Raw genomic sequence first — 25142 nt, 5'->3', positions numbered from 1 at the left:
GTTTATTTAGAACGGAATTTGCTTATGTTGAATCTGGCTTGGGTAAACCCACGTAGTAATTTATTCATTCATACCTTCCCTTTACAAATGTTCAGGTTGCATTTGATGCCCATGAACAAGGTTTACACTGTAAGTAGTGTGATCCTGTCCTTCAAGAGGTGGTAAAACGTAGGAAGACTAAGCAAGCATCAAACACTTCCTAGGGGGTTCCAGAGTGACATGGAAATAAGGAACGTGAATGGATTGCCGGCTATAGCCCTAGGAATTCAAAAGAAGGAAAGATGACTTGGAGTCAACTTCACAGAGGCAGTCAGTCAGAGCGAGCCTTAGAAAGGGTAAGGTCGGACGTACCAAGAAGGAGAGGGGAGCACACTGTTACAGGGAATTCAAAGGCAGAAGTGAAAATTGCTCACTCTGGGGTTAGGAAGAAATCAGGTCTGCGTGCAGCAGGAGGTCTTGGTGCGAAGGAGCAAAGTAGGAGACTGACCTCATGAGGAAGAGCAGAGTCCAGAGGGCTCCGATGATTGGGAACTGGAATTTGACGGACAACACCATGTGGGCAGAGATGTTGCCTGTGGTCAGGAGAGAAGGCCGCTAGGAAGTTAGTCTGCAGGCTAAGTAAGCAAGGAAGGGAGGCCACGAAGACAGGAGGGCGGACTAGAGGACTCGATGCGCCCCAGGGTGGCCCGGGTTCGTGGCACAGACCCACCGTGCACCGCACGTCACCAGCTGAATACGGCAAAGGGAGGGGTCAAAGACGGCGCTGAGACTGGGGCTTGCGAGGCTAATGGAGGCAGCACTCACCTTGTGGGCCCGTTTGAGAACCTCCACACAGCACTGGATTCCATCAAGGACTATTCCAGAGTCCCACGGAACAGTGTACTGAAGGAGCACTTCCGGACGATGGGGACCTTGCACTTTGTTCCATAATTTCCCCAACTTCTGTGGCTTTGGGTTCGCTTTTTTTTGCTTTTAAAGATATAGAAAGATAGCTACAAGATTTCTCCTGTTTACCTCTTCACTCCCTCTCTCCCTTCTTTTAAAAATATTTTATTTATTTATTTGACAGAGAGAGAGAGAGAGAGAGAGAGAGCACGCACAAGCAGGGTGAAGGGCAGGCAGAGGGAGGGAAGAAGCAGACTCCCCGCTGAGCAGGGAGCCCAGTGAGGGGCTGGAGCCCCGGACCCTGGGATCACGACCTGAGCCGAAGAAAGACGTTTAACTGACTTAGCCACCCAGACGCCCTAAGAGAGGTTATTTTGGGGGTCCAGGAATACTCGATAATTCTTCCATATAAATTAAAGGTAATTGCTTCTTCGATAAATGCTACTTTGGCTTACAAAAGGTTTTATAGAAATGCTTTACTTTGAAAGAGCAGGGAAAACCAGTAAATCACAAATGCTCCTAAAGATGGGGGTATGGAATGTGAAATTAATCCTAGAATTTCCCTCTATTACTCACGTATTGTATGGCACTGAAAAAATAAAAAAGCCCTTCAAATCGACCAGCCCTGATTGTTGTCTTTCTGCACACCCTGTGAAGGATGCCATTATTTCAAGCACTTATGATGAAGTAAAGATAGCGTAACAGTCCGTGTCGTGAAAAGGAGGCTGAGATGAGCAGGTGCCGCCCTGTGAAGCACGAACGTGTGGATGGCACAGGTCCAGTGCCTGCCCCCCGCCCCAGCACTGATTCCCCTAGACCCTCTCCTCCAATGGCATTCTTCCTCTACGGGCTTGAAATTCTTCTACAGCTAGAAAGGTGGCGTTTCTGCTGCCTTGTGCCTTCCCTGTGTTGACAGAGGCTGCTGACGTCTCTCTTTCTGGATCTTCTATCCCCCTTCTTGTTGCGTTTCAGGGACACCTGCCGCGATTTCTCGATCACCCACGGTTTCCGTTGCTCTGTTGACCTATTTCACTTCCCTAAGCGGAGTTTGCTTGCCTAGGGAGGGATGCCAGCAACAGTAGCCAGCTCACGGGGCTAGTCTTTGCTTTAAGTGATGCTACGTTCGCTTTGCTGTTATTACGACGCCACCGCGAGATAGGCCAACGAGAAACAGATTCAGGACAGAACTGGACAGAGAACTCTCTGCCCCTTTTAGACGCAGTCCGCTCATTAAATGCTGTGGGCCAACAAGAAGAGAGATGCGCTTTCACTTCAAAAGCTTGAATCCAGTTAAATTCAATGGCCACTGAACCTATTGTTACAATTATCCTGTAGAGAGATAAATTGGTCAACCCCCCTACTTTTTTCAGTATAACTTCCAGATAAAAATGGTCATTATTCAGAGATGGACCTAACTTGCTTTTTTGTAACCTTGACCAGATCACTATCAATTGAATACGTTAAAAATCCACATTTGTTCTTTATTGTAAGAAGTCGGAATCTATATGGACTTATTGAAATAGCGAGTGGAATAACTTTTCACAGCGTGTCAACAAGTAATTTGACTTTTTGACAGTGTTTTATTTCTTTTTGCCTGAAAGAGTGCTTTTGCTTCCAAATTATAGAAACCATTAGGCCTTTCAGGTTTTCTTAGAATTTGATCTGAAAGCTGAGTTTGATGCTTGGAGATTTGCGACTTACTTTGTAGAATTATACATTTGCTTTATCAACTTTTCAGTTGAAATACAATGCATCTCTTGAAGAACCACCATTTCCAAAAAGCATGTTCCAAAGTTATATTGTGATCTTACAAAACATAATGTTAGGATGGTAGCAACCAGAGATCACCCGAAGTTCAGTCCCTTCTTTGTACAGGGGAGGGAACTGAGATTCAGAGGAATTAAGCAACTTGTCCATACTGAGACATCTAGTAAGTTATTGAACACTGAAGCTACTAAGTTGTTGAAAAGCTGTATTACAAGTCATTTGCCTTGACATCCAATGTTATTTTTACTATGCCAGTACATTCTAATGTCATCATTGTTAATATTTATAGAGAAATAAATCTAATTTGCAGTTAGCGGATGGTAATTGTTTAGAAACTTTCATTGTCTCTCTGAAGGGGAATTTTAATATTTAATAGACAATTGGGCCAAGATCCATGATATCTTCAATTTCACAAGTGATCGGTGGCCCCATTCAGAAGATGAAAACCCTTCCTTGAGCTTTTGAAACCGTGTTGGCTTAGTAGACTCTTGCTTTAGTCACCCAGCCCCTGTGTCAAAAAGAGAGGAAGAGAGAGAGACATCCAGCTGGGAATCGAGGTCTTGCTTCAAAGCTTTTATCTTCAGAGGAAAGAAATCTTGTGAATTTCATTACTGTCAACAAGATCTGAGAAGATTTGAAGTATTTAAGCCCTTGGGCATCTCCAGCATGCCAAATGCTATGGTTATTATAAGTTATTGGTTGCAACAGCATTGCAACTTTCATTCACACCCCCCATGAACGAAGACTTTGGAAATATCCATTGTACAGTCATACTTCGGGGTATGTTGAAAACCGTTACTTTCTAAGAAGATAAAAAGTCAACAAGGAAATGGTGACTAAGCTTAAGCCAAAAGGGGGAAACACCTGGAATTCTGAACGGGGTGAAGGAATAAAAAGATCAGTCCCCTCCAAGTACCACAGCAAAGCTAAGAAAGAAAACAAAAGAAGCATTGGCTGAGGATTCTAAAAGCAGATAACCCTCAAAACATCTCCCCCAAAGTGTCCTCCTCTCAGTGTAGAAAAATGAGTCGTGTTCCAGGACTTCCGGTCCCTCTTCCCTTTCTCCTCTATTGCCTCCCCTCCAAAAAGGACCAGACTGGAATTCACGATTGTTTCCACTCTACTTTTCCAACCTTAACGGGAGAAAACCCTTTCCTTTCCAAAACAAGGAACAATTTCTCTAGAGTCAGTTGGGTCCAAGCTAACCCCAAATAAAGGGATATTTCTGGAAAAACAAATATTGACGATTGAAGCTGGGTCTTGAAAGTAAACATTTCTTAAAAAGTAAAACATATCTTCTGTTTCTTTTCCTCCTTTCTTAAATTAAAAAGAAAAAATTCACAATGCTTTAGAAAGACCATTTCATCAATATTATGAGATATAATTTCAATGACTTCTCTTTTTTAATGATAAGAGTTATCTTTCGGAAAATGTTAGTTTTATTCTACCGAAGCTGACATCTGCTTAAACACCAGTTAAGTGCGCCCAGGGACTCCCTGCTTGGTCATCTCAAGCTTGTAACTGCTAAATCCATGACACCCAAAGGAAAAATTTGTTCAGAATCATCCAACAGAAAATCTGTGATCAAGAAGGATCTTGTAATAATAATAATAATAATAATAATAATAATATTTGCGGTAGGTCCCACCTGCACATCCCTGCCAAGACCTGAACCCAGGCCCCAAGGGCTCACTTTCTTTCTCCACAGGGATGACATCACTGACACGCAGCCCGGAAGGAATGCAGCTTTAGCTCTGACCGAGGCCGTCAGAAGTTACAGGTTCTGACAAGTAGAACTCACTGCAGGTCTTTAGAGCCCTTGAAATATTTTAGCACAGCATTAAGAAACCAAAAAGTGCATTTTCTAGTCCAGAAAGAAACGCTTTGGTTTCTTCTGGTAGCACTCTTTTTTTTTTTTTTAAATTTCACTCTCTTGCTTTGGGGATGTCAGCCATCCCCATTGGGTCACATACCACAGGACCAGAGTCCTTGCTACCCGCTCAAGCTCGCCAACCACTTCACCTGGGGAAACGGTGCAACAAATGTGCTGTCTGTAAGTCATTTTACATCAAAGGATGCTCTCATACTGAGAACCGCTTCGGGCTGGACTTGGTCTGGATACACGTTCAAATACCGTGTCTGCAAAGTGACCAGACTTCACAATGCGTGAGACCCCACACACGAATGGCCAGAGAAACCACGGGAGGCCAAAAGAGGGTACAGCCAAACCATGATGGGTCAGGAGCAATTCCTTTCAAAGCCCTGGTTTTATGGCTGCAGTTTCGCCCGAGGTACACTGTGAGCATGCTGTCTGCCTGGCTCACTGTCTGGTGCTCCCACAGGTGCTGTGAATGAGGCTCTGTCGGGTGAACCGTCTTTTCATCTGAGAAATGGGCTATTTCCCCGGTTGTTCAAGGTTCTGTTGTACACGGGGGAGCCGACATGAGCCACTGTGGTTGCCGAGCATGGGGAGCTAACATCATAAAGTCGCAGCTTTTAAAGTCAGTAGTGAGCATCAAGTGACCAGAGCCTGGACAGCATTTGAACCCCCTCATCGTTTCTAGACCCATGCAGGTGCTTTGTAACCAAGTTTCCCAAGCCGGTATTTTTTCTCCGAGGCTGTGGTTCATTGGCTTTTAAAAGCACTTAGGTCGGGCGCCTGGGTGGCTCAGTGGGTTAAGCCGCTGCCTTCGGCTCAGATCATGATCTCAGGGTCCTGGGATCGAGTCCCGCATCGGGTTCTCTGCTCGGCGGGGAGCCTGCTTCCTCCTCTCTCTCTCTCTGCCTGCCTCTCTGCCTACTTGTGATCTCTCTGTGTCAAATGAATAAATAAAATCTTTAAAAAAAAAAAATAAATAAAATAAAAGCACTTAGGTCTTTCCCACAGGGGTGGGGGGTCCCGCCCAGCCCTCCGGGGAGCAAGGACCACTCCAGCCAGGACATCCCCCAAACCCACAGAAGCATTTCCCTCCTGGAAATTGGGCCTGTCCATCTTCTTAGTCACACCCAGAAAGTACAGGCTGAGTTTAAAAATGATTTCATCTGTTGGTTCACATAATAGTTCAGGCACGTGGACTAAGCCACCCCAGGTAGGCAGTTACAAGTTTTATATTTCCGATGCCTTAAATAGTGCTTTCCCTTCCAAATAACACCTTTGTGTAGTACCGTTCCCATGAGAGTATCTACACATTTAACACTTAAAGAGTATTTACCGAAAAGCGTTCAAGTCAGAAAAATCCAAATGTGAATGTAACTGCTCGCTGTGTCCGTCCACGCGTCTGAGATAGAAGTCTGGGGCACCTGCTGGAAACACACAGATAAGGGTGCTCTCGGGACACAGGTCACCAAGATAAGCCAAGCAGCGAGGGGGATGCCCGCGGCCCTGAGGGTCCTTGAGGCGAGGGCGCGTGATCCTGTATGGCCTTCCATGGTGGGTGGGTGTGATCAGAGCATTCTACAAGGCGGCGCTCAGTCAGAGGTTCCCCAGGAAGGTGATAAGCCCTGATTTTCCTGGATCTCATTACTCAGCGGTGCCCAACAGAGTGCCTGGTCTGCAGAGGGCCTCACATCGTAACAGCTCCCGGGAGGGCCGGGGCCAAAGGCACCCACAGTGGGACCAAAAAATTCTGTCACCACCAACTGCAGCGCTGACGTGGGAAGCCCTTGCTCTGGCCGCTGAAAGTGTCCCCTTTTTTCTGGCTTTGCTTCTCCTGCCTTTTCCCCTCCTTCCTGTAATCAGATTAACTGAAGGAAAAGAATGCAGCTTCTACATGGTTTAGAAATCGCGAAAGTGCTAAGAGAATATCTCACCCAAATTCTACGTGATATGTATCTGTTGCTGGCCCGTGTCCACTACACACAGATATTTGTGTGAAATGCAGATGTGTCTCATGTAGCATCCCTTTGAGGTGGCCCTTGGTGGCGAGGTGTGATTCATAGTCACGTCTCAGAGCCGCTGAGTTCATCGCCAGGAGCAGGCTGGTGCCAGAAGCAAGGCTGGGATCCAGACATCCCGGCTCTGACCAATATGGCGCCTAGAAGAGGAAGCATCTGGATCAGGGCGGTTTAAAGAGGGGTATATAGGAAGAAAGTATGCATGGGATAAAAACCGATTGCCTACACCATCGACCGTTTCAGCATGCAGAATAACAAATGCATTTACGAGGGTACTAAACAGGCACCACTTTCAACCATTACCTGTACACCTCCTGCATGAAGAATCTCCAAGAAGATTACTACACCCCTTGCTCTGCTCTGCTTGCCTATTACCCCTCTAGAAAAGCATTCTGGCTTAAACCTCTCTTACAGTCGCTATTTGTTTGGTTATAAATAAAACATATCTTTTCCACCATCGATGTATCTTTCCAGCTGCTGGACATAAAACAGATTCCTAGCTTCCTAAATTGAAATGTCATCTTTCTAATCAGAACCGACGATTGTAAATAACCATCTGGATTTTTTTTTAAGTGCCCTATTCTTACAAGTGAACCTTCCGACCGCATCGCGGGTGTTGGAAATGGTGAGCTCCAGCTCCGATTCTCAAAGAAATGGCAATATAACTGCTTGGGAAGGGAGAGCACATTGCTCACCTGCCTCTCAACATGGTTTGAGGCTAAATTGTGCCCTGTCATCGCTAAAGCATGCCAAATAAGGGATGTGTTCCTTTTTGGTCTTTTTTTCTGCCCCAGTGATATACGTTCTGCCAACCACAAAATATGCCAACTCCAACTCACTTTTTGAATAAGCAACTTCTGTTCTGTTCTGTTCTGTTCTCTTTTATCATTGGGTTTATACGCTGTTGAGAAACAAAAAAGCTACATAGTTTACTTACTCCTACAGTTAAATATTTTTTAAAAAGCAAGAATAGGTTATTATTGAAATAAAGTGTTGCTTGTCACTGTAGCCTTCTGGAAGTCAGTGGGAAAAACAGGGTGTGTTAAGCTTTCCATTGTGTGCAGACTTTCCAGCCCCTCTGCCTCCACCAGGAAAATATGTGTCCCGTGATCTATTCAGTTCTTGACCTTTTGACTAATATGCCAACAAAAGATGCCATTTATTAGTGATTGATTTACGTATCTTTGCATAAGGAATGAGATCGAGGCTGTCACCACTCAGCACCATCACCGATGACATTTGCCATGTGCCCTCTAGATATTTGCGCTATGGGCTTGGCTGTCCCGTGCAAGCAAAGCTCATGCAACCTTCCCTCTAAGTCCACGTCTTTCATGACCAGGAGAAGTCTATCAGGAATGCCATCCTGGAAAAAGAGGCACAGAAAGATCAGTCAAAGATCCCTGCTGGATACGCTTGCCCATTCCAATTGGAATCTTGGGAAGCAGAAGCTGTTCCCAACAGATACCTTCTATGATATCCATCGCACTTGCCACACGTGATCTGTCTCTGTCCCTCCTGCCCCTTTTTCTGACTCTCTTGCCCTGCCTTCTTTTGGACTTTCTTTCTTAAGATCTTTTCTTGACACCTGTAACAAATATCAATGACCCCCTCCAACACACACACACACACACCCGCGCGCACGCGTCCTTCTCTCTTAATTCAACCTAAAGACTTTCTCTTTTTGGAAAGTTCCCCCAAATAGATTAATATCACGCTGTCCTCCCTAGTGGGCACTTCTGACTGCAAGGACTCTCTCCTCCCACCGCCATGTGGATCTAGAGGAAAAAATAAGCCTGTTACTCTGTGCGTTTGTCTACATTTTTGTTTTCTAAAAAGTTTATCTTTTGCTCAAAAACAATAAGGTAAAAATCTTTCTTCAAACATCTTATCTCTTGCTTATTCTACAGTAACTCATATTTAGTTCTTTAGGATGATCAACTACTCTGTACATCAAACTCACTTAAATTGAGCTTTCCGTGTGATCACAGAAGTGCTTGCATCGTGAGCAAGGGGAGCCCGTCTAACTGAGGCACCTGGGTGGCTCGGTTGTCTAACTGGCCGACTCTTGGCTTTGGCTCAGGTCATGATCTCGGGGTCATAAGATTGAGCCCTGCATCAGGCTCTGTGCTGGGCATGGTATTTGCTTAAGATTCTCTTTCTCCATCTTCCTCTGTCCCTGCCCCCGCTTCACACTCTTATGCGCCTGCGCTCTCACTCTCTCTAAAAAAAAAAAAAAAAGAAAGAAAGAGGAAAGAAAAGAAAACCCTACCTAATGACAATGGCTTTGCATTATAAGGCTATTTGTTATGAAAAATTGATATATACCATAGCTTTATGACTCATAATCTCACTTGGAAAATCAGTAATATTTCTGCCTGCCTTCACCCCCACTGAAAGAAACTAACCAGGAAAGCGATTCCTTTTCCTTATGCTATAGAAGACAGTGATATTTCTCTAATGGGTTTCTGGAAAAATCAAGCAAAAGAGCTGCTTATCTCTGCTGTATGGGGTTGCACTTGTTCCTTTTAATACTGGTCTAAACCATTGCTCGGTCCTTTCGTACATGTCCAAAATAACTGAGGAGAAAAGTTTGAAAAACCATTTTTCCCTCTATAATTTTCTCATTCAAGCAAAATCAACATATTGGAGCCATACTTGAGATGTGGATAGAATGAGGACTTTTGTCTGCAACTCCGGCCCAAGCGGGTCCGCAGCCGGTCACTTCAGCAGAGATAAGAGGGGGTGACGTCAGCAACTGAGCAGCGGCGTGACCATGCCCTGCTTCCTGGGAGCACAGGGCGGTGGAAGCCCTAGAAACGTGTGCGAAGCGCATCATGACGTGTGTGTCAGAGAGAGCTATTGGGGGAACCCTCGCGGGATCTCTACCCTCTGGATGGAAGCCAAGGGTCTCCATTCTAGTTAGACCCCTTCACCCCTGGGTAATTCCTGCAGACATCGTACAGGTTGGGTGCAATCAGGTACTTCTCCTCCAAATGGTTTGAGATGGAGTTTGCCTACCCAGGCTCCCAAGGCCAGTGAAGGCCCATCCCGGGAACCCCTTCCCGTGTAGAAGCTGGCAGGGAGCTGCAGAGGGCCCTTCAAGGTTCTGCAAGGCCCAGCCTTGGCTGGTCCCTGGGAAACCGTCGGATAGCTCCAGCAGGAAAAGCAGTTTCCTCCTAGCCGCCCCCCCAGCCCCCACATCTGGGTGATGGAAATCACTGCAGATGACTGCGCGCTTGGAAGAGAGACAGATGCCACAGCACCAAAGACGTGGGGGCGGGCTCAGCCTCTCCTTCCCAAGCGTATCCGTTCAAACCCCTAACCTGAAGAGAGTGTTCATTTCTGGGACTTTGAAGAACTCAGGGTCCAAGAGAACACTCTTCGTCACAGTCAGTCCTGAGATCTGTGGTTGGTCGTGTGCCTGTGATCACCCCACTTGGGGTTAGTCTGCTGTTCCCTTAGTTCAGAGGACTTTGTGTCGGCCGCAGTCTGGGGCTTTGCATGCTCGCAGAGCTGCTGTTTCCACTCCTAGAACTCCCCGGGACCACCTAGAAAATGTGACGTGCTTGCATCCCCTCACAAGCGTTTGGAGAAAATGCCTAGACGGGTGTGTAGGGTGTCCTGGAGAAAATGGCGCAGTAACGGGGCTCTTTGTGTGTTTGAACCAGTGAACTCCGGAGACGGCATCGACTACAGCCAGCAGAAGCGGGAGAACATCGGCGACCTGATCCAGGAGACGCTGGAGGCCTTCGAGCGCTACGGCGGGGAGGACGCCTTCATCAACATCAAGTACATGGTCCCCACCTACGAGTCGTGCGTGCTCAACTAGCGGGCGGGCCCCTCCCGGCCCCTCCCGGCCCGCGCCCGCAGCCCTCTCCACTGCTTTCGGCCTCTCATTCCTGGTGACTCTACAGCTTTCTCTTCTCCAGCTGCTAAAATAGTGGCTTCTGGACCATTGGACCGCTAGCCCTACTGAGAGCAAGGCTTTCCAATGCATAAATAGTGCCTGTTTCTTAGATTACAATAGTGTACTGTGCTTATTTGTTCTCCGAGAAGAATTGCTTCTTTATACGGCTCGGACAGAAGCAGGAGTCCGAGCGAAACCTTCAGTTGTATAGACAATAAAACTATGATTTTCATGTGCAATTCAGCAATTGCTGTTCTGTGTCTGCCTGCCCCGAGGGTGATGTCAGAGGTTGTAAGGGAAGAGTTTATGCTGACAGCTTAATAGGTGTTTGTCATGGAGGAGAAACCCGGGTTCTGTGGCCCCTCTCCGGCAGCTGGGCAGAGCTCCACGCTTGGACGTTCAATAAAACCGTTGACTCTCCATTCCAGTTGCAGAAGGACAGGGTTGTGGCCCCTTATGGGGCTCAGCTACCAACGTAATGAATGCTCCTAGCCCACTAGTCGTCTGGGCTTGTTGGGGGCTTTCCGGTGCATGTCTGGGGGAGACTGGAGGGTTGGGGGTGTAAAATGCAACACAGCAAACGCCATAAAAATGCCAGCGTGCAGGGCGCCTGCGTGGCTCAGTGGGTTAAAGCCTCTGCCTTCGGCTCAGGTCATGATCCCAGGCTCCTGGGATCAAGCCCCGCCTCAGGCTCTCTGCTCAGCGGGGAGCCTACTTCCTCCTCTCTCTCTGCCTGCCTCTCTGCCTACTTGTGATCTCTGTCAAATAAATAAAATCTTAAAAAAAAAAAAAAAAGAGTGGGTATAAACTCACTAGCTCTAAAAAAAAAAAAAATCCAGCGTGAATGGCTGACAAGATGTCACCCGGCCGTTTGCCTGGGGCTTTTGATCATTTTCGAGAATGACTTACATGCATCTCAACAATTGTTTGGCAATTCTCTTTGCCTTTGCTTCCACTCACAAGGTGGACGGGTTCTCCTCTGTAGGTCTAAAGGCAGTGTTTTGGAATTTTACTGTAACCAACCAAACAAACAAACAAAGAACATGTACTTTTTCATTTAACTGAGAAAGAAAAAAAAAGGTGCCCAAAGAGAACCCCAACCGTAAGGTAATCAACCCCCCACCATTTGGCTTTTTAGGCTCAGCTGGGTGCTGAGCTCGGGGCGTTTGAAACTCAGCCCAGAAAACTTCATAAAGACGGAACACTGACTTGCACACCTGAGAAATGCTGCAACTGCCCAGAAATGCGTAGCCTGAAGTCTCTCATTCTGTAGCAAAGTGCAGTTTCTGCACAAAAGTGAAGACACGGGACGTGCTCCACCATGCACGAAGCAATGGCCTCGAGATTACTGTCACTAATTATTTAAGACTCAAGTTTCCCAAGGCAAACACTAAATTCGAAGACTGGTCCATTATTCATCTTCCTCGTTGACTGGCTCAGCATATGAAATCTCCCATCTCAGCAGCTCCCACCACCCAGATTCTGGAAGCATTTTTTAGGATAAACAGAGACGCATGACTATGTAAAACAAAGTGGCTTTGGTGTATATTTTGCAAAGGCGTAGTTAGAAGCAGACACCGACAGGTTAAGGCAGGTTTTTCTCCAAACGGTAATGTTCACTTACACCCATTAGAGCTTGTCCTGGCATCACGGACGTATCTGAAGGGACACCCACATCCGTGAGACTCACAAAGATGGTGACTTGTTGGCACCTTTGGAAAGTGCCTACTTTCCTTGTTTTGTTAGGAGATGGAAGCAGGACTGGCCTATGGCAGCAACAGGCCTGGCTTCTTGCTCTGGATCATGTTCTTGAAAGCTACCTGGGAGAGGGAACAGAGAGTGTCCGACACCCTGCCAGACCAGGAGCCCCAGCTTTGGCTTGGAACGAAAACATCACAGTTCCTCTTCTGCTCTCAACTTACTAGCTCTGTACCTTGGTCATGTTAGTCAGCCTCTCTGAGGGTCAGGTGCTCTCGGTGGTAAGGTAGAAATTATTCCTACCTATAGGAATGTTGTAAGGACTAGAGTGATCCATGGGAAGGGCCCAGTGCAGTTTCTTATACTTTTGGCGTTTTATTTCCAAGAGAAACATTATGAATAATGATGAGTTTTTCCCCTAGCAAAGCAATGTATATTCGGAGAATCTTCAAACAATATGGCACTTCCTGCAAGGCAATGATGAGTTCCTTGTTATAACGAGATAATCTTGCAGAAAACCAAAATAACTCCATAAATAGCACCACGTTCTCTGGAGAATTCTTCAAACGTCATTTTACCACTACGGAGATAGGAATGGCCTGCTTTTCAGATCCTACCCTAGGTTTGTCTTCTGCTCCTCCCAGGTAATTTCAGATTAACTCAAAGGCAATAGTGGCTTCTTTCACGGGCTCCATCTTTGCACTGAAACTTCCTTTTAAAGATGCCTAAGGGCGTGCGGCAATGAAAAGTGGGAGCTGTCAAGCACTGGTGTAGTAGGCAATGGTGTTTGCCTGTGTCGCTTGTGTGCGATTGTGTTATTTTTACCGGAGGAAGACGCCAGCCCAGTGTCACAGTTAGTTTAAGGGAAGCAGTCAGTAAAGCCCTGAATGTGAGAGTCAAGATCCGGGTGGGAACTCTGAGCTTGGTACTCAGGAGCTGCAGAGCCCAGGGCGAGTCACTGACTAATCCCCCTAATAGCCTCTGCTTCCCAGGGTCGATGCCAGGGCCAAACGATGGGTGCAGGGCCCAGTGGTTAGAGCACCGGAGTGGGAACCTGGCAGATCTGGGCGTGAATCTCTTTCCACCAAGAAACGGCCTGGTGACCTTGGGCAAATTCTCGAAATGCTCTAAAACTCAAATCCCTCATCCCAGAACAGGCCTTGCAATGTCTTCTTTGCAGGCTTGTAACAAGCATCACATGCAGACACATGTGGTCAGCCCGTCAGGGTGCCCCATGGGCTTCCGGGATCCTAGGAGGATTTTCCTGGGAAAGCAGCCAGCCCAGTGCCTGAGGTTGGTCGTAGGTGCTCAGTCCCTGAGTAATGCCCCGGGCGGGGCGGTTCTCACTCTGCCTGACAAGGTCCCCATCGGCGAGGGCATGGTCTCCGGCCTGCCTCATAGTCACGGGTCTTGGGTAAACATGGGTCCTGGTGAGAAAGACATCAGAGCTTCCACAAGGCCACCCGCCCTCCCAGAATTCATCTCGGGAGTTACGCCCTCACCCGTAAGAGTGGCCTTCCCCTCCGGCCACCACGGGACGGGACGCCAGCCGGTCATCGTTACTACAGAGGCAAAATGTCAGGCAGAAATACAGAGTTCAAAAGTTCTGCGAAATGGTTGCATACTTGGGGAATAGGATTTCAAACCCGAAGCTTTCTTAAACAAAGATAGCTTTAAGTCCTTCTGGGTTCACTTACATGAGCTCTCGAGAGAAGTTTCAGGGTAGGCTATGGGATATCTCGGAACACCGTAATTTAGAGAAGCAAAAATGAAGTCATGTTAAGTCTGTTTCAATACCCAGGGCATCGCGTACTTCTTTTGGCTATTTTGAGATGTTCGACACCAGCTGTTCGAAAGCAGAGGCTGGGAAGCTAATATACCCTGGGAAATATTCCCCGGGACATTTTTTGAAATAGAAATTCTACTTTCAGGATTTTAAGTGACAGCAGAAAAATCTCAAATGTTTTTTAAACAACTGTCTCCACAAAAACATCCCTTTCCTAGGAAAGCCCCCATTAACCAAAGTTCATCCAAAATCGGACACTTCCAGATCTGAGCTGAAAATGACCCAGTTACCGTTCACAACAAGACAACTCACGTCCACTGGTTGGATGTTCGGGGCCCCAGAGGATCTCGGCGCTGACACAGTCAGCAGATGAGTTGTGCTCTGAGCCACCCGGGAGCCACGCAGGCAGTAAGTCCCCCTCGCGGTCAACCTTCCCCACCACGTGCCCCTCCAGGGCCGTCACAGAACACGGCACTCTCCCGGAGACCCAGGAGGAAAGACTTCCCCAAGCTCTGCCAACCATGTTTTCTAAACCTCGGTACTTTCCATGCAGTACGGTTCTGGTCAGTCCTCGTGCCCGAGACTCAGCACGGCCTTGCTCGGCTCCTGAGAGCCCTGCTGAGCTCAGGGGGAAGGGCCTTTTCGAAATGGGACCTCGACCTCATGCCCCCGTGACCATTTGTCGTCATGCTGTTTCAATACAAAAGAAACCACAAGCGTCCTAAATAATAAAAATAAAATAATAATAATAATAATAATAATATAATAATAATACAAGGGTATGGGACTTACTCAAGAGCGCATGCCGCAGGGAAATCTGTGTTGGGGTTGACTCTGATGGTAAAAATATCTCGCGTCGCCTCTGTCTCTCTTGCGGTCTTAAATGCGTGAGTGTGAAATCCCAAACCCACATTGGCTCTGTTTCTGAAAAACCCTAAGAGCCTTTGCCCCTTCCCTCAAGTGCTGACAAAGCTACTAAAGCGAACGCAGGAGCGACCCAGCCCAGGCCAGAAGGTGGCTTCGCGCGATCTCCCGAGGAGGGACCGCTTCTGTGACCTGCGCCCGCAGGTGCCGCGCCCGGGTCTCCGGCTGACGGGTTTGCGCCCTCCTGCAGGCTGCGCGGGTTCTCCTGGCACTCGCTTACCATGGTGCTCGGCAGTTTCTCTGTTTCAGGAGGAGGATGTTTGCTCTCCCCAACGGGAGTATTTTTTAAGGTACTTGGATTCTTTATTCATCCTTACTTTGCCAGATTGCTGTAGGTTTCGGGCTGGGTGAGAGGTCTGTCCTCGTCCCATGTTCCAGAAGTCTAAACGCGCATCACATCAGCTTCGTGATTCTTTAGAAAGTACTGAGGAATGTCCCCTCGTTTTGCCTTAAGAATCTTCTGGAAACTGTACACGGTCTACTCGGACGAGAGCACGTGGCACGCGGGACCTTGAGGATAATTTCAGGGCATTTCCAGACGTGCCTGTCCCCAGCTGTGCCCCGTGGGACCCCACATCCAGAACGCCTTCGTGAGGAGGTGAGCCCGGCTCTTGCCCTGAGGAAAGCAGCGCTTCGGGTCAGAGAAGAAGAGGACACGCCGTGCGCCCGCCTAGGGACGGGGCCCCCGGGGGACCAGGACAAACCCCGCTGTAGGATGAGCCTCCAGCCTGGGGAGGTCCGTGGACGCCCACACGCTCCTCTACTCGTCTCCGGCGCTGGATTCTTCTTCTCTCCTGACCTCAAACACGTCAGGGCCCGTGGCCAGGCCTCAGTCTCCCTCCCCTTCCCCACCCGGGCCCTAGGTCACCTCTCCCAGGCCAAGACGTCAGATGACCGCTATACATCCCCGATTCCCAAACTTAACGCCCGCTTCCCGAATCCCCACCCGACATTCCGCTCGGACGCCGAAAGGATGAAACCAGACGGGAAGCCGGACCCTTGTCCCGCCGCCTCCCGCGCCGCACGTCGGGCTCCGCCAGCGGGAACCGCCTCACCCCTGCTCCTTCCTCACCCCTCGCCCCTCGCTTCGGCCCCGTGGGGACGCCACGCGCGGACGCCAGCGACCCTTCAGACCCGGATGCCCTCGGATCAGCCAACGTGTCCGGCCGTCCAGCGACGTCGCCCTCGTCCCCGAGAGTGACTCCAACTCTCGCTCCCTGCACTTTGGGGCCCCGGCTGCGCCTGAGCTCCCCGACCTCGCGCCCCAACTCCCGCTGCCGCCGGTCTCCCACTTCCCTGTCGCAGCTCTGCTGGCCTCACCCCTGCCCCGCAAACAGGCCGGACATTCTGGCCTCAGAGCTCGGCTCCCGTCACCCCCCACCCCGCCCACTGCGTCCCCTCGCTCCGGACGTCGTCCTGGGCTCTGCCAGCGTCACTTCCCCAGAAAGGCCTTTCTCGCCGCCCGCTCCCTCCCACTCTCTGCCCCTTGTTTTGCTTCACTTGCCTCAAAACGCTGCTGAGCATCTGACCCGCTGGGGCACGTTCCCTTGCTTGTTTGTCGAACGCAGGCTGCGTGAGCCCCGGGACTTTGTTGTGTGTGTGACGGTGTCCCCTGCCGTGAGGCGGCTCCGGTGCGCTGTCAGAACTCAGTGAACATTTGCCCCATCGGTGAATGGGTGACCCTTACAAAATGGCCCAGAGGGTCCACTGTCAGACCAGCGGGCAGAGAGACCTGGGCCCCTCCTCGCACGTTGCAACTGACAGACGGGGACACCGACCGTCCTTGGGCGGTCCCGGGACGGAAAGTTACCAGTCCACCATAAGAGTCATTGAAGACGCTCAGACCTTGGAAGATTTAAAAAGAATCTGCTGTCATGGGGACAGGCATTCATTATTCTGTTTAAACCAAACCAGAGGAACGTGTTTTAAATATCCTCCCAGTCTGCCAGAAACACGGGGCCAGCGGGGCGTCCAAGATGGACAGACGGCCTCCGTGTGCGTGGCCACATCAACGTGGCTTTGGCATGTGGTGCTGGATCGCGGGCTCACCGCCGCCTCTTCCCGTTCCTCCTGCCGGGTTCCTCCAGGAATGCTACCGTGCTGGAGTCGGGAGGACCATCAAAGTCCCTTCCAAACACCCACAGTCGAATGGATGTTTCCGTGGGGGACTCAGCACGAATGGACTCAGGTGTCCGTTTAAATCTGTGTTGTCGGGGAGGTTAACCAGAAGTAGACACTGACACCCGGAGTTAACAGTACATCCGAGCACAGTGGTTCTCAAATCGGGGTCCCTGGGAGCTTGGGACGGGTTCACATTTGGGACCCCTGCTCAGATCTGCTGATTCAGAACTTCAGAGCAGGGCCAGCCTCTGCGTCTGAGCACGTCCTCCAGGGGCTTCTGATGTCCTGGGAAGTTAGGGAATGACAGTTCCAAACCAATGTCTCTGTCCCAAACATTGGTTCCAGCCCTTGTGGAGGCCGGTCTACACATCTACACATCCTCACAAGGTCATTGACTGTGTGGCACCAGTCTCCAGAGACCCTGATTTCAAGCCTGACCACTCTTGCAATTTTCCATTCAGCATAGGACTCTTCGAGAAAAGTAATTTAACGAAGCCTTTAAGAATAGGAGGAAAGCTTCAACGTCCCTCATCAGGAAGATAAACTAAATTGTTCACAGACTAGAGAATGAATAGGTGTATCTTAGAAAAATATGGTTTAAATCAACCAATAAAAAGCCAATGGTAAAAACCCATCATCTTCGCTTCAAGAGTTACCAGGAAAAAAAGAAAGGCTTAAAGTATCAGGCTTCACTCTCCCATTTCCAAATATTCAAGGTGGTTGTCATCTTTATACTTGAAACTTAAAAAAATTGAATTATTTCTATTAATACAGAAAGGGAACTTTCTAATGAACTGGGCACAGTTCAGAGGGTTTGGAGCAGTGGTTTTAGAAACAGCTCACTTACTACGCGCCCCCTTGCCAAATTCCCATGCCTACGTGGGCATCTCCCCACCGCCTCGGGTTTGTCTTCGGGGCTGGAGAGGCCATCCCACAGCTCCCACCGTCCACGTGCGTCCAACCACTCCCCCAAATGCAAAGCGGGAACCTTCCAGAACCAGAGCTTTAAGTGGCCTTTTGTCTTCTCCCTCATGCATCTGGGGCCGTGAACATTACATTAAAATGCAGCAGGGCAAATGTCCTCTGAAGAACTTTATTGACAAAAAGGTAAATTTTTAATAACCCGTCAGTAGGCTCCCTTCGAGAGGGGGAATGTGTCATGGGATTGGGCTTTTTCCATCTCCTCTAGGAATTCTCCAGACGAAAAGGATGTTTTCCGTTTAGAGGGAACCCAACAGCAAAACATCCCTGAAGTGTGACAATCTCTGCCCCAAATCTCATATATCTGGCGGATCTCTGTTTGCTGAGGGGAGTCAGCTGCCCTCTGGTATGGTGCCGTTCCCTTCCGTCAGAGCACCACAAAAATGACCCAAACGAGGAAACTGATGAAAAGGCTGTATTGGGACGGAACAGAGTTTCTCTGGACTTGCTTGACTATCTAATAACGTCACTAACAGTAAAGGCCACGTATCTAACAAATACCACAGCGCCTCACAAGAGGCCGGAGTCCTGACTGAAGAAAGCCTTTCTCTGGAAATCCCCCGTCAGAATAACCCACCGAGCGACGAAACGCAGAGAGGCCTCTGCTTCTCCAGCAGCGAGAGGGGCCGCCAGAAGGCCCTCCCCACCCCCGGGGTTTCCTGGGCCTCCTGGACTGGCTAGAAAAGGGAACCGTCTAACTCCAGTGTGAAACATAAAATTAAGTCCAACGAGGGGGTGTGGGGCAGGCGGGGGTGATAAATGGTGGCTTGGGATTGGGTTGGGACTCAGTCAGGGCACGTTTTAAATGGCGGCTCCACCACCTACCAGCCGGACAATGTCCGTCTTCCAGTAGAATCCTCCGTGCCTCAGTTTCCCCGTGCGGCGGTGGGAGGAAGGACTATGTGGGAAGGCGTCGGAAGGGTTACATGAGGTATCTCGGGGAAACCGCTTAAAACTGTGCCTGAGACGTCATCTCTCAACGGAAGACACCTGGGACCTGCAGCTGCCCGTCGGACATGAATACAGACCAAGGGACACAGCTGTGAGCCTCCACCTTCCCTCGGCGGCCCAGACACGCCACCTCAGAGCACGTGGCCTTCTGATCACGAGAGAGAGACAACCCGGGACCCGCCAGGGCTCGTGCCATGAGGTGCGACTTCCCGCGTGGTGTGGCCTTCCCTCACCGCCCGGAGGGGACACCCCGCACGAGGCTCCAGACCTGTGTTTTTCCTTCTGTGCGTCACACTGTGAGGCGGTTTGGGGTGTCGCTACAAAATACCACGGTGAACACGGACCCCATTGCGTTAAAATGTTTCCTCCGCATTTTATTCGTGAAAATGCCAGCCCGGCTCGGCTCAGCCTACAGAGATGTGCGGCTGCTTTCGCTGGCAACCGCGGCCCAGCCCTCAGGACCCCCGGGCTCGCCGGCTTTCTTCTGGGCCTCCCCGGCCTCCAGCTCTTCTCTCGGGCGGCTTTCCGTCCCTCCTGGGCCCTAAAACCGGATCAATAGTCAGTCGTTGGACAAACATTTTTTAATTTCCCAGGAACCGCAGACATAAAGCAGGGTGAGAGGGAGCTTGGATTTAATCACAGATGAGATTTAATTTGTGTATTTTAAGCTCCGTAAGAAAGTTGTAATGTTCCCTTCCGAGCTCCACCATTAATCCTCCTTCCTTCTGTCCCAGGCGCTGTGAATGTCGCTCGTCCTTGGCCTAGAGGAGGGGGCGGACAGCTTGGATCGCGGTGCCCCCGCCAGACTCAGGAGGAGATGCTCGGGGCGGCCCAGCCCGACGTCTCCGCTGGCCAGGCAGGGCCACCTCCAGGTGTGGACGGGGCACCTCCAGGTGGGGAGGAAGGAGGGCACAGGCGGGGCCTCCGTGGGCCTTGGCTTCTGATCGGCAGGTGCAGGCATCTCTCCATCCGTCGGGGCTCACCGCACCGCGCCGTCTGCGGAGGCCGAAGAGGCATCCACGAGGCCAGGAACATGAAGGAAGCAGGATATGTGGCCTGGACTCGGGCCTCCGGAGGACGGTGTGGGGCAGAGAGTTCTTGGGCACCGCACATTCGCAGACACCACTGGTGACACAGTGCGCCTGCTTTGTCCCCGAGATGAGAACACGGGCCGTCAGGGCTGCTGATGAGCTGGTCCCAGGCCACGCAGCCGGGAGACAGGGATGCCCAGGGAGGGCCCCGGTGCCGTGGGGCTCCCAGCACCCCAGTCCATAGGCCCCTCGAGTATCTCTGGGGGAGGCTGTGTGGGAGCAAGACAGGCTTCCCACCCACGAGCTGGAGGTTTGGGTGAGCACCACACATGGTTTAAAACCTGACTCGAGGGGCGCCTGGGTGGCTCAGTGGGTTAAAGCCTCTGCCTTCGGCCCGGGTCATGATCCCAGGGTTCTGGGATCGAGCCCCGCATCGGGCTCTCTGCTCAGCGGGGAGCCTGCTTCCCTCTCTCTCTGCCTGCCTCTCTGCCTACTTGTCATCTCTGTCTGTCAAATAAATAAAATCTTTTTTAAAAAAATAAAATAAAATAAAATAAAACCTGACTCAAAGCTACCCAGCTGCCCAAGGAGCCAGAGACTTCCCTTCTCCTTGGAAGCTTCAAGAAGGGCCAGGGACCGTCAGAGACCGTCCCAAAGGGGTTCCTACAGTGGGCAGGAAACAGGCCCACGGAGACCCAGAAGTCTCTCATAACCTTCACATTCTGTGAATCCGCACGATGGCATCTACCCCTTCCAGAGGTCAGGAAAGGAGAAAGAGCAGGTCAGCCAGCGGCCAAAGCCCACAGGAGGGACGGACGTCTTCCACAGACGCCCGCTCCCTGCTCGGGGTATCCGGCACCCCTTCCTGGAGCCTTCTCCCCTCCCCCGTCCCAGGTGCTGATCTGCCCAGGCCTTCCCTCGTGGGGTTCCGACCAGGACGGCGCCCCTCACGGACCCAGAGACTCCTTCAGTTTCCCACCCCACGGCCTTTCCCCTTCCAAGGGGCACGACGGGCCAACCCTGAGCAGGGCTTCAGGAACCACCAAGCCACTGAGAGCTCCTGGACACCAAACGTGTAAATCCTCTGGGCCTCAGTTTCCCCTTCTGTGAAATGAGGTGACAGGGGTAAGTCTGCATCTCAAAGCTCCTCCCAGACATTGGACTCCGGGATTCCAATCCGTGATCACAGAGGCCAGGGACTCCCTGTACTTCTCCGTGTGCTTCTCCCACACAGCTCACCACGGCGCCTGCACAGCCTTCGGAAGAGAACAAGTAACATCCGCGTGGCTCCGATCTGGGCCACCCTGCTGGGGAGGGAGCTGCCCCCCCCCAAAAAATGTGGCAGCCCCTGCCTCTTTGCGGTGCTAGAGCTTTTCTCCAGGAGGAAATGGGTCTTGGCCAAGGTTGTCTGCGGGGCCTGGGAATGCGCCATCCGGGAGCGCAGAGGCCGTGGCGTCCTGTGCCAGCCTGTCGCCCTCCCAGGCTCCCGGCCACAGCTGCCAGTGGCTGCTTTCACTGCGGCTGAAAGGGGCCGGCCCCACGCACTTTCTCACAGCTCCTCACTGCCAGAGGGAGCCCTGGCCATGGCGGGCACGCCAAGAAGCTGCTTTGTGCTTGCTTGAGCTGCGCTTTCTTACCCACTGGCCTTTCTTCTCCGCGCCCCCCTAATCCTTTCTGGCTGGCGTGGGTAGACCCAAGGGGCCGGGCCGTCCTGTTGGGGGGGCCCTCGGGGCAGGGCCCCATGCTGGGCCTGGCCCACCTTGCGGCCGTCCACCCTCGTTACCATCCCTGAGCCGTCCAGCTTCTCTCTCGCAAATCTTGAAGGGCTGGGACTGCCGCTCTCGCGGGCAGTTTCAAGTTCAGGTGAGGTGACATGGCGGCACCTTGTTCTAAAGGAATAAGGACAATTGGATCCGGTCCCAAATGAGAACACTTGGGAAGGGGAGCGTATTTTTATCACATGGGTCTCCACCGTGGAAGACAGGGGCTAGAGGTCTCTGGATCATAAACTCGTGTTTGTAAGCTGCTCATCTGCTGGTCTCTGTTTTTCACCAGACTCGTTTTAAACCTGTACTTAGGGCACCGTGGGCTCTCCTGCAGGTGGAGGGTCCTCCGCGTCACTCTCCCACGACCCTTCCAGGAGCACGTAACTCCCACGCAGGAGCAGACCGCGGAGGGCTGTGCGACCCGTCCCGCCCCTCCCCGCTCATCCAACCTGCCCCATCCCCCCCCCCCCACCCCAGTGGTTTCCTTCTCTCTTCTGCCTCGTCTGTGGCCCATTCGGAGTTCTTCCAGCGAAACTCCCGGGCAGCTTCTAAGGCCACAGAAGCAGAGCGGGAAAATCCTCCCACTGCGAAACAAGTCCCTGTAAATGAAGGGGGTCCGTGTTGGGGGAGCCCCTGTAGAAGGACAGATGAGGGGTGACCACGTGGGTCACCGCGTCCAACTGGGTGGGGAGCAGAGACCCAGCAGGGCCAGGTGGCCACGCTGTGCTGGGCAGGGGCACAAGCTCCCTGCGGCTCCCTGGTGGCTCTGCGCGTTCTCTCGTAAACTGTCTGAGCTGGCGCGAGGGAACCTCCTCCAGGAAGGGTCACAGATGTCACTCCCCATTTGGAGAATTGGATTCATTCTTGAAGAAAACTCTTTGGCGCCATGATTCTCCAACACCAAGGGGCCAGTCCCGGAAGTGTCCTTCCTTCTCCTCAGCGACCAGCTCTGTCCTTCTCTCCCACCCTCTCCAAGCCCCAGAAGGTGAACTCCTTAGGGGACAGGCCTCGGTCTTTCCGGCCCTCTAGCCCCGTTGAACCTTGCCCCTCCCGAGGCAGCAGGATGCTCTCCGAGTACACCACCCACAGAGTCCGGTCGACAGCACCCGTCTACTGACCTCCAGCACCTGCCGATGGCGAACTCAGCAGACCCCCGGACGGCAGGAATTGGGAATAACAGTAGGAACACACGTGACCTTGCTTCTTCTCAAAGACCGCTTCCTGTCCACATGCCTTGGATACTCTTCACTAAAGGTGGGCAAGAAATTTGATTTGTGTGTTGAATGCCCATCTGAATAAGTTCAACAATAGCTATAGTGCTTATTAAGGAAAAGGGGAAAATTAATTTTAAGAAGTCGCAGAAGGATATACACCAATAGCCAATAAGCGCGTAAAAAGAAGTTCTCACCATAGATCGCTGGGGAAATCCAGACTTGAACCGCACCGAAGCACCACAACACACCCACCAGAATGACTGATGAAGACCACAACCACCATACGTTGTTGATGAGAGAATAAATGTCATAACCACTTCAGCTCTGACCCACGATTTTCACTCCTTGATATTTACCCAAGAGAAATGAAAACATTTGTACACAAAGTTACTTGTACAAGAATGTCCATAGAGCTTTATTTATAATAGCAAAGAACTGGAAAGAGCCCAAGTGTCCATCAGTAGGAGAACTCCCATAAATAAATGGGAGTATGTTCCTATAATGCCTACAGCTCGGGAAATAAACACAATGACCTACCGACACCAGCAGCATCAGGGACGCAACCCAAACTAGACTCACCAGGAGAGAACGTGCTGTCCATTCCCTTCACATGAAGTTCCGGAACAGCCAAAATTACTCATGGGGGAGAAGGTGGTTACCTCTGGGTGTGCCAGGACTGACTGGGAAGTGACACATGGAAGCTCCCAGTGTTGGGACTGGTCTGTTTCTTGATAAGAGATTTGGGTTAAACAATCGTATACATTTGTCAAAAATAAATAAATAAATTAGCAAATATGCACATCCACTGTGTGTGTGTTGCATTGTAAAGGGGTCCTCTAAAGAAAAAAGAAAAAAACACTGTAAATGCTGGAGAAAAAGAGCTATGGTCTTTCTTGGGAGCGGTCGACGAGGGAAACGGGAGGACACAAAGGTCTTGCCTCGCAGCGGTACGGGGCTCAGGCCGCTGTGGAGGCCTAGGTCTGGTGAGAAAGCACATGCCCATCACCCCATCACTAACATTATTCACATTAGTGGAGGTGGTGCTGGGAACCCAAGGACGGGATTTCTCAGAACTGGAAATCTTAGGATGAGTGTGGTTCCCAAAGGGTAGCTAGCAACTAGGGGGGCTCAGAAGATGGGCCAGGCTTCCCCTCCCAGTGCCAGCTGCCACCAGATAGGGTGGCTTCCTGCCTCAACTACCAGAAGCCTTCAAGTTGTCACGACTTCAGTGTTGCGAGGAGCACTGGCGGTCAGGGGCTACTTCCCTGCTCAGGCAGGAGCCCCCAGGCACCATCCCCAGACCTAGAAAGGCCCAGCCTGAGTCACCCAGACATTTTATGTCTGTTGATATGAGGGACTTAGAAGTGACCGCCCTCTATGCAAACATGCCTTACAAGTGCAGCTGACAGTTACGATGAGCCCCAGGGTGCAGGCGACACGGGGGACAGAGGAACGGGCCAGACGACATCTCGGAGAAAACAGTCAGACAAACCCAGCAGCAGAGACGTTATGCAGCATCACCATCCAAACTAAGTCAATGCCACAAAGGGACAGTGATGCTCAGGGAGGCTAACGGACACAACCGTCGGCTACAGTGAACGGCTACAGATGCATGATTGGTTTGAGTGAAGCCACTGGAAACAAGACACAGTTTGAACATAGGTCATGTACTGAGTGAGAGGTAAGGACAGTTGAATGAAGCCAGTAGACAGTGGTGTATGCATTTTGTCCCGTTTTAAGAAGTCTTTTTCAGAAGGATATGCTCTAGGATATTCAAGGTGGTCGTCTCTGAGCAGGAGAAACATGGAAGTTTTGGCTTCTATTTTCTCAATTTCTACAGTGCCTATGTACCATATCTGTTGTGAATTGAATTGTGCCTCCCTGCCCCCAAATTCATATATTGAAGCTCTCACCCTCAGGAACTGAGAATGTGACCTTACGGGAAAGAGGGTCATGGCAGACAGAATCAGTTAAGTTAGGATGAGGTCATCCTCCTGCTGGAGTCCCGTGAGCCCAGCCCAACAGTGCTGGTGGCCTTATGAAGGGAAGTTCGGACACAAGGAGAAGGCGGTGTGGGGGTGAAGGTGGAGACTGGGGCCGTGCTCCCACCAGCCTAGGAAGGCCTGCAAACCCCTAGAAGCGAGGGGAGAGGAGCGCGACAGACCCTCCCTCCGGCCCCAGCAGGAGCGCCCCCTGCCCACACCCGGCTCTTGAACG

General features: G+C 50.8%; 1 protein-coding gene and 1 long non-coding RNA gene across 4 annotated transcripts in view; one reads left to right on the top strand and one right to left on the bottom strand.

The window, feature by feature from the left end:
• The window catches only part of PACRG (parkin coregulated), a 512994-nt gene that overhangs the window by 479298 nt on the left and 8554 nt on the right, over window positions 1–25142 (top strand). The window contains exon 4 of one of the 3 annotated variants that reach the window (XM_032337979.1): window positions 10215–11087. The exons of 1 other annotated variant lie outside the window; for it this stretch is intronic. In XM_032337979.1, coding sequence (XP_032193870.1) covers window positions 10215–10375 — 161 coding nt within the window. In that variant the 3' untranslated portion in view covers window positions 10376–11087. Of the gene's footprint in view, window positions 1–10214; window positions 11088–25142 lie in introns of those variants that run through there. One more of the 3 variants, XM_032337974.1, reaches the window with a different exon arrangement.
• On the bottom strand, window positions 19263–23473 carry LOC116587476. Its single transcript, XR_004284462.1, has 3 exons — window positions 23120–23473; window positions 22830–22959; window positions 19263–19455 (listed from the first exon to the last, which is right to left on the bottom strand). It is a non-coding gene; the product is annotated as an uncharacterized LOC116587476 (long non-coding RNA).

The sequence above is a fragment of the Mustela erminea genome, chromosome 4 (assembly GCF_009829155.1).
Source record: "Mustela erminea isolate mMusErm1 chromosome 4, mMusErm1.Pri, whole genome shotgun sequence".
Classification (NCBI taxonomy): domain Eukaryota; kingdom Metazoa; phylum Chordata; class Mammalia; order Carnivora; family Mustelidae; genus Mustela; species Mustela erminea.
The sequence above is the reverse complement of the archived record's forward strand: the minus strand, read 5'-3'. Positions and strand labels throughout refer to the sequence as shown.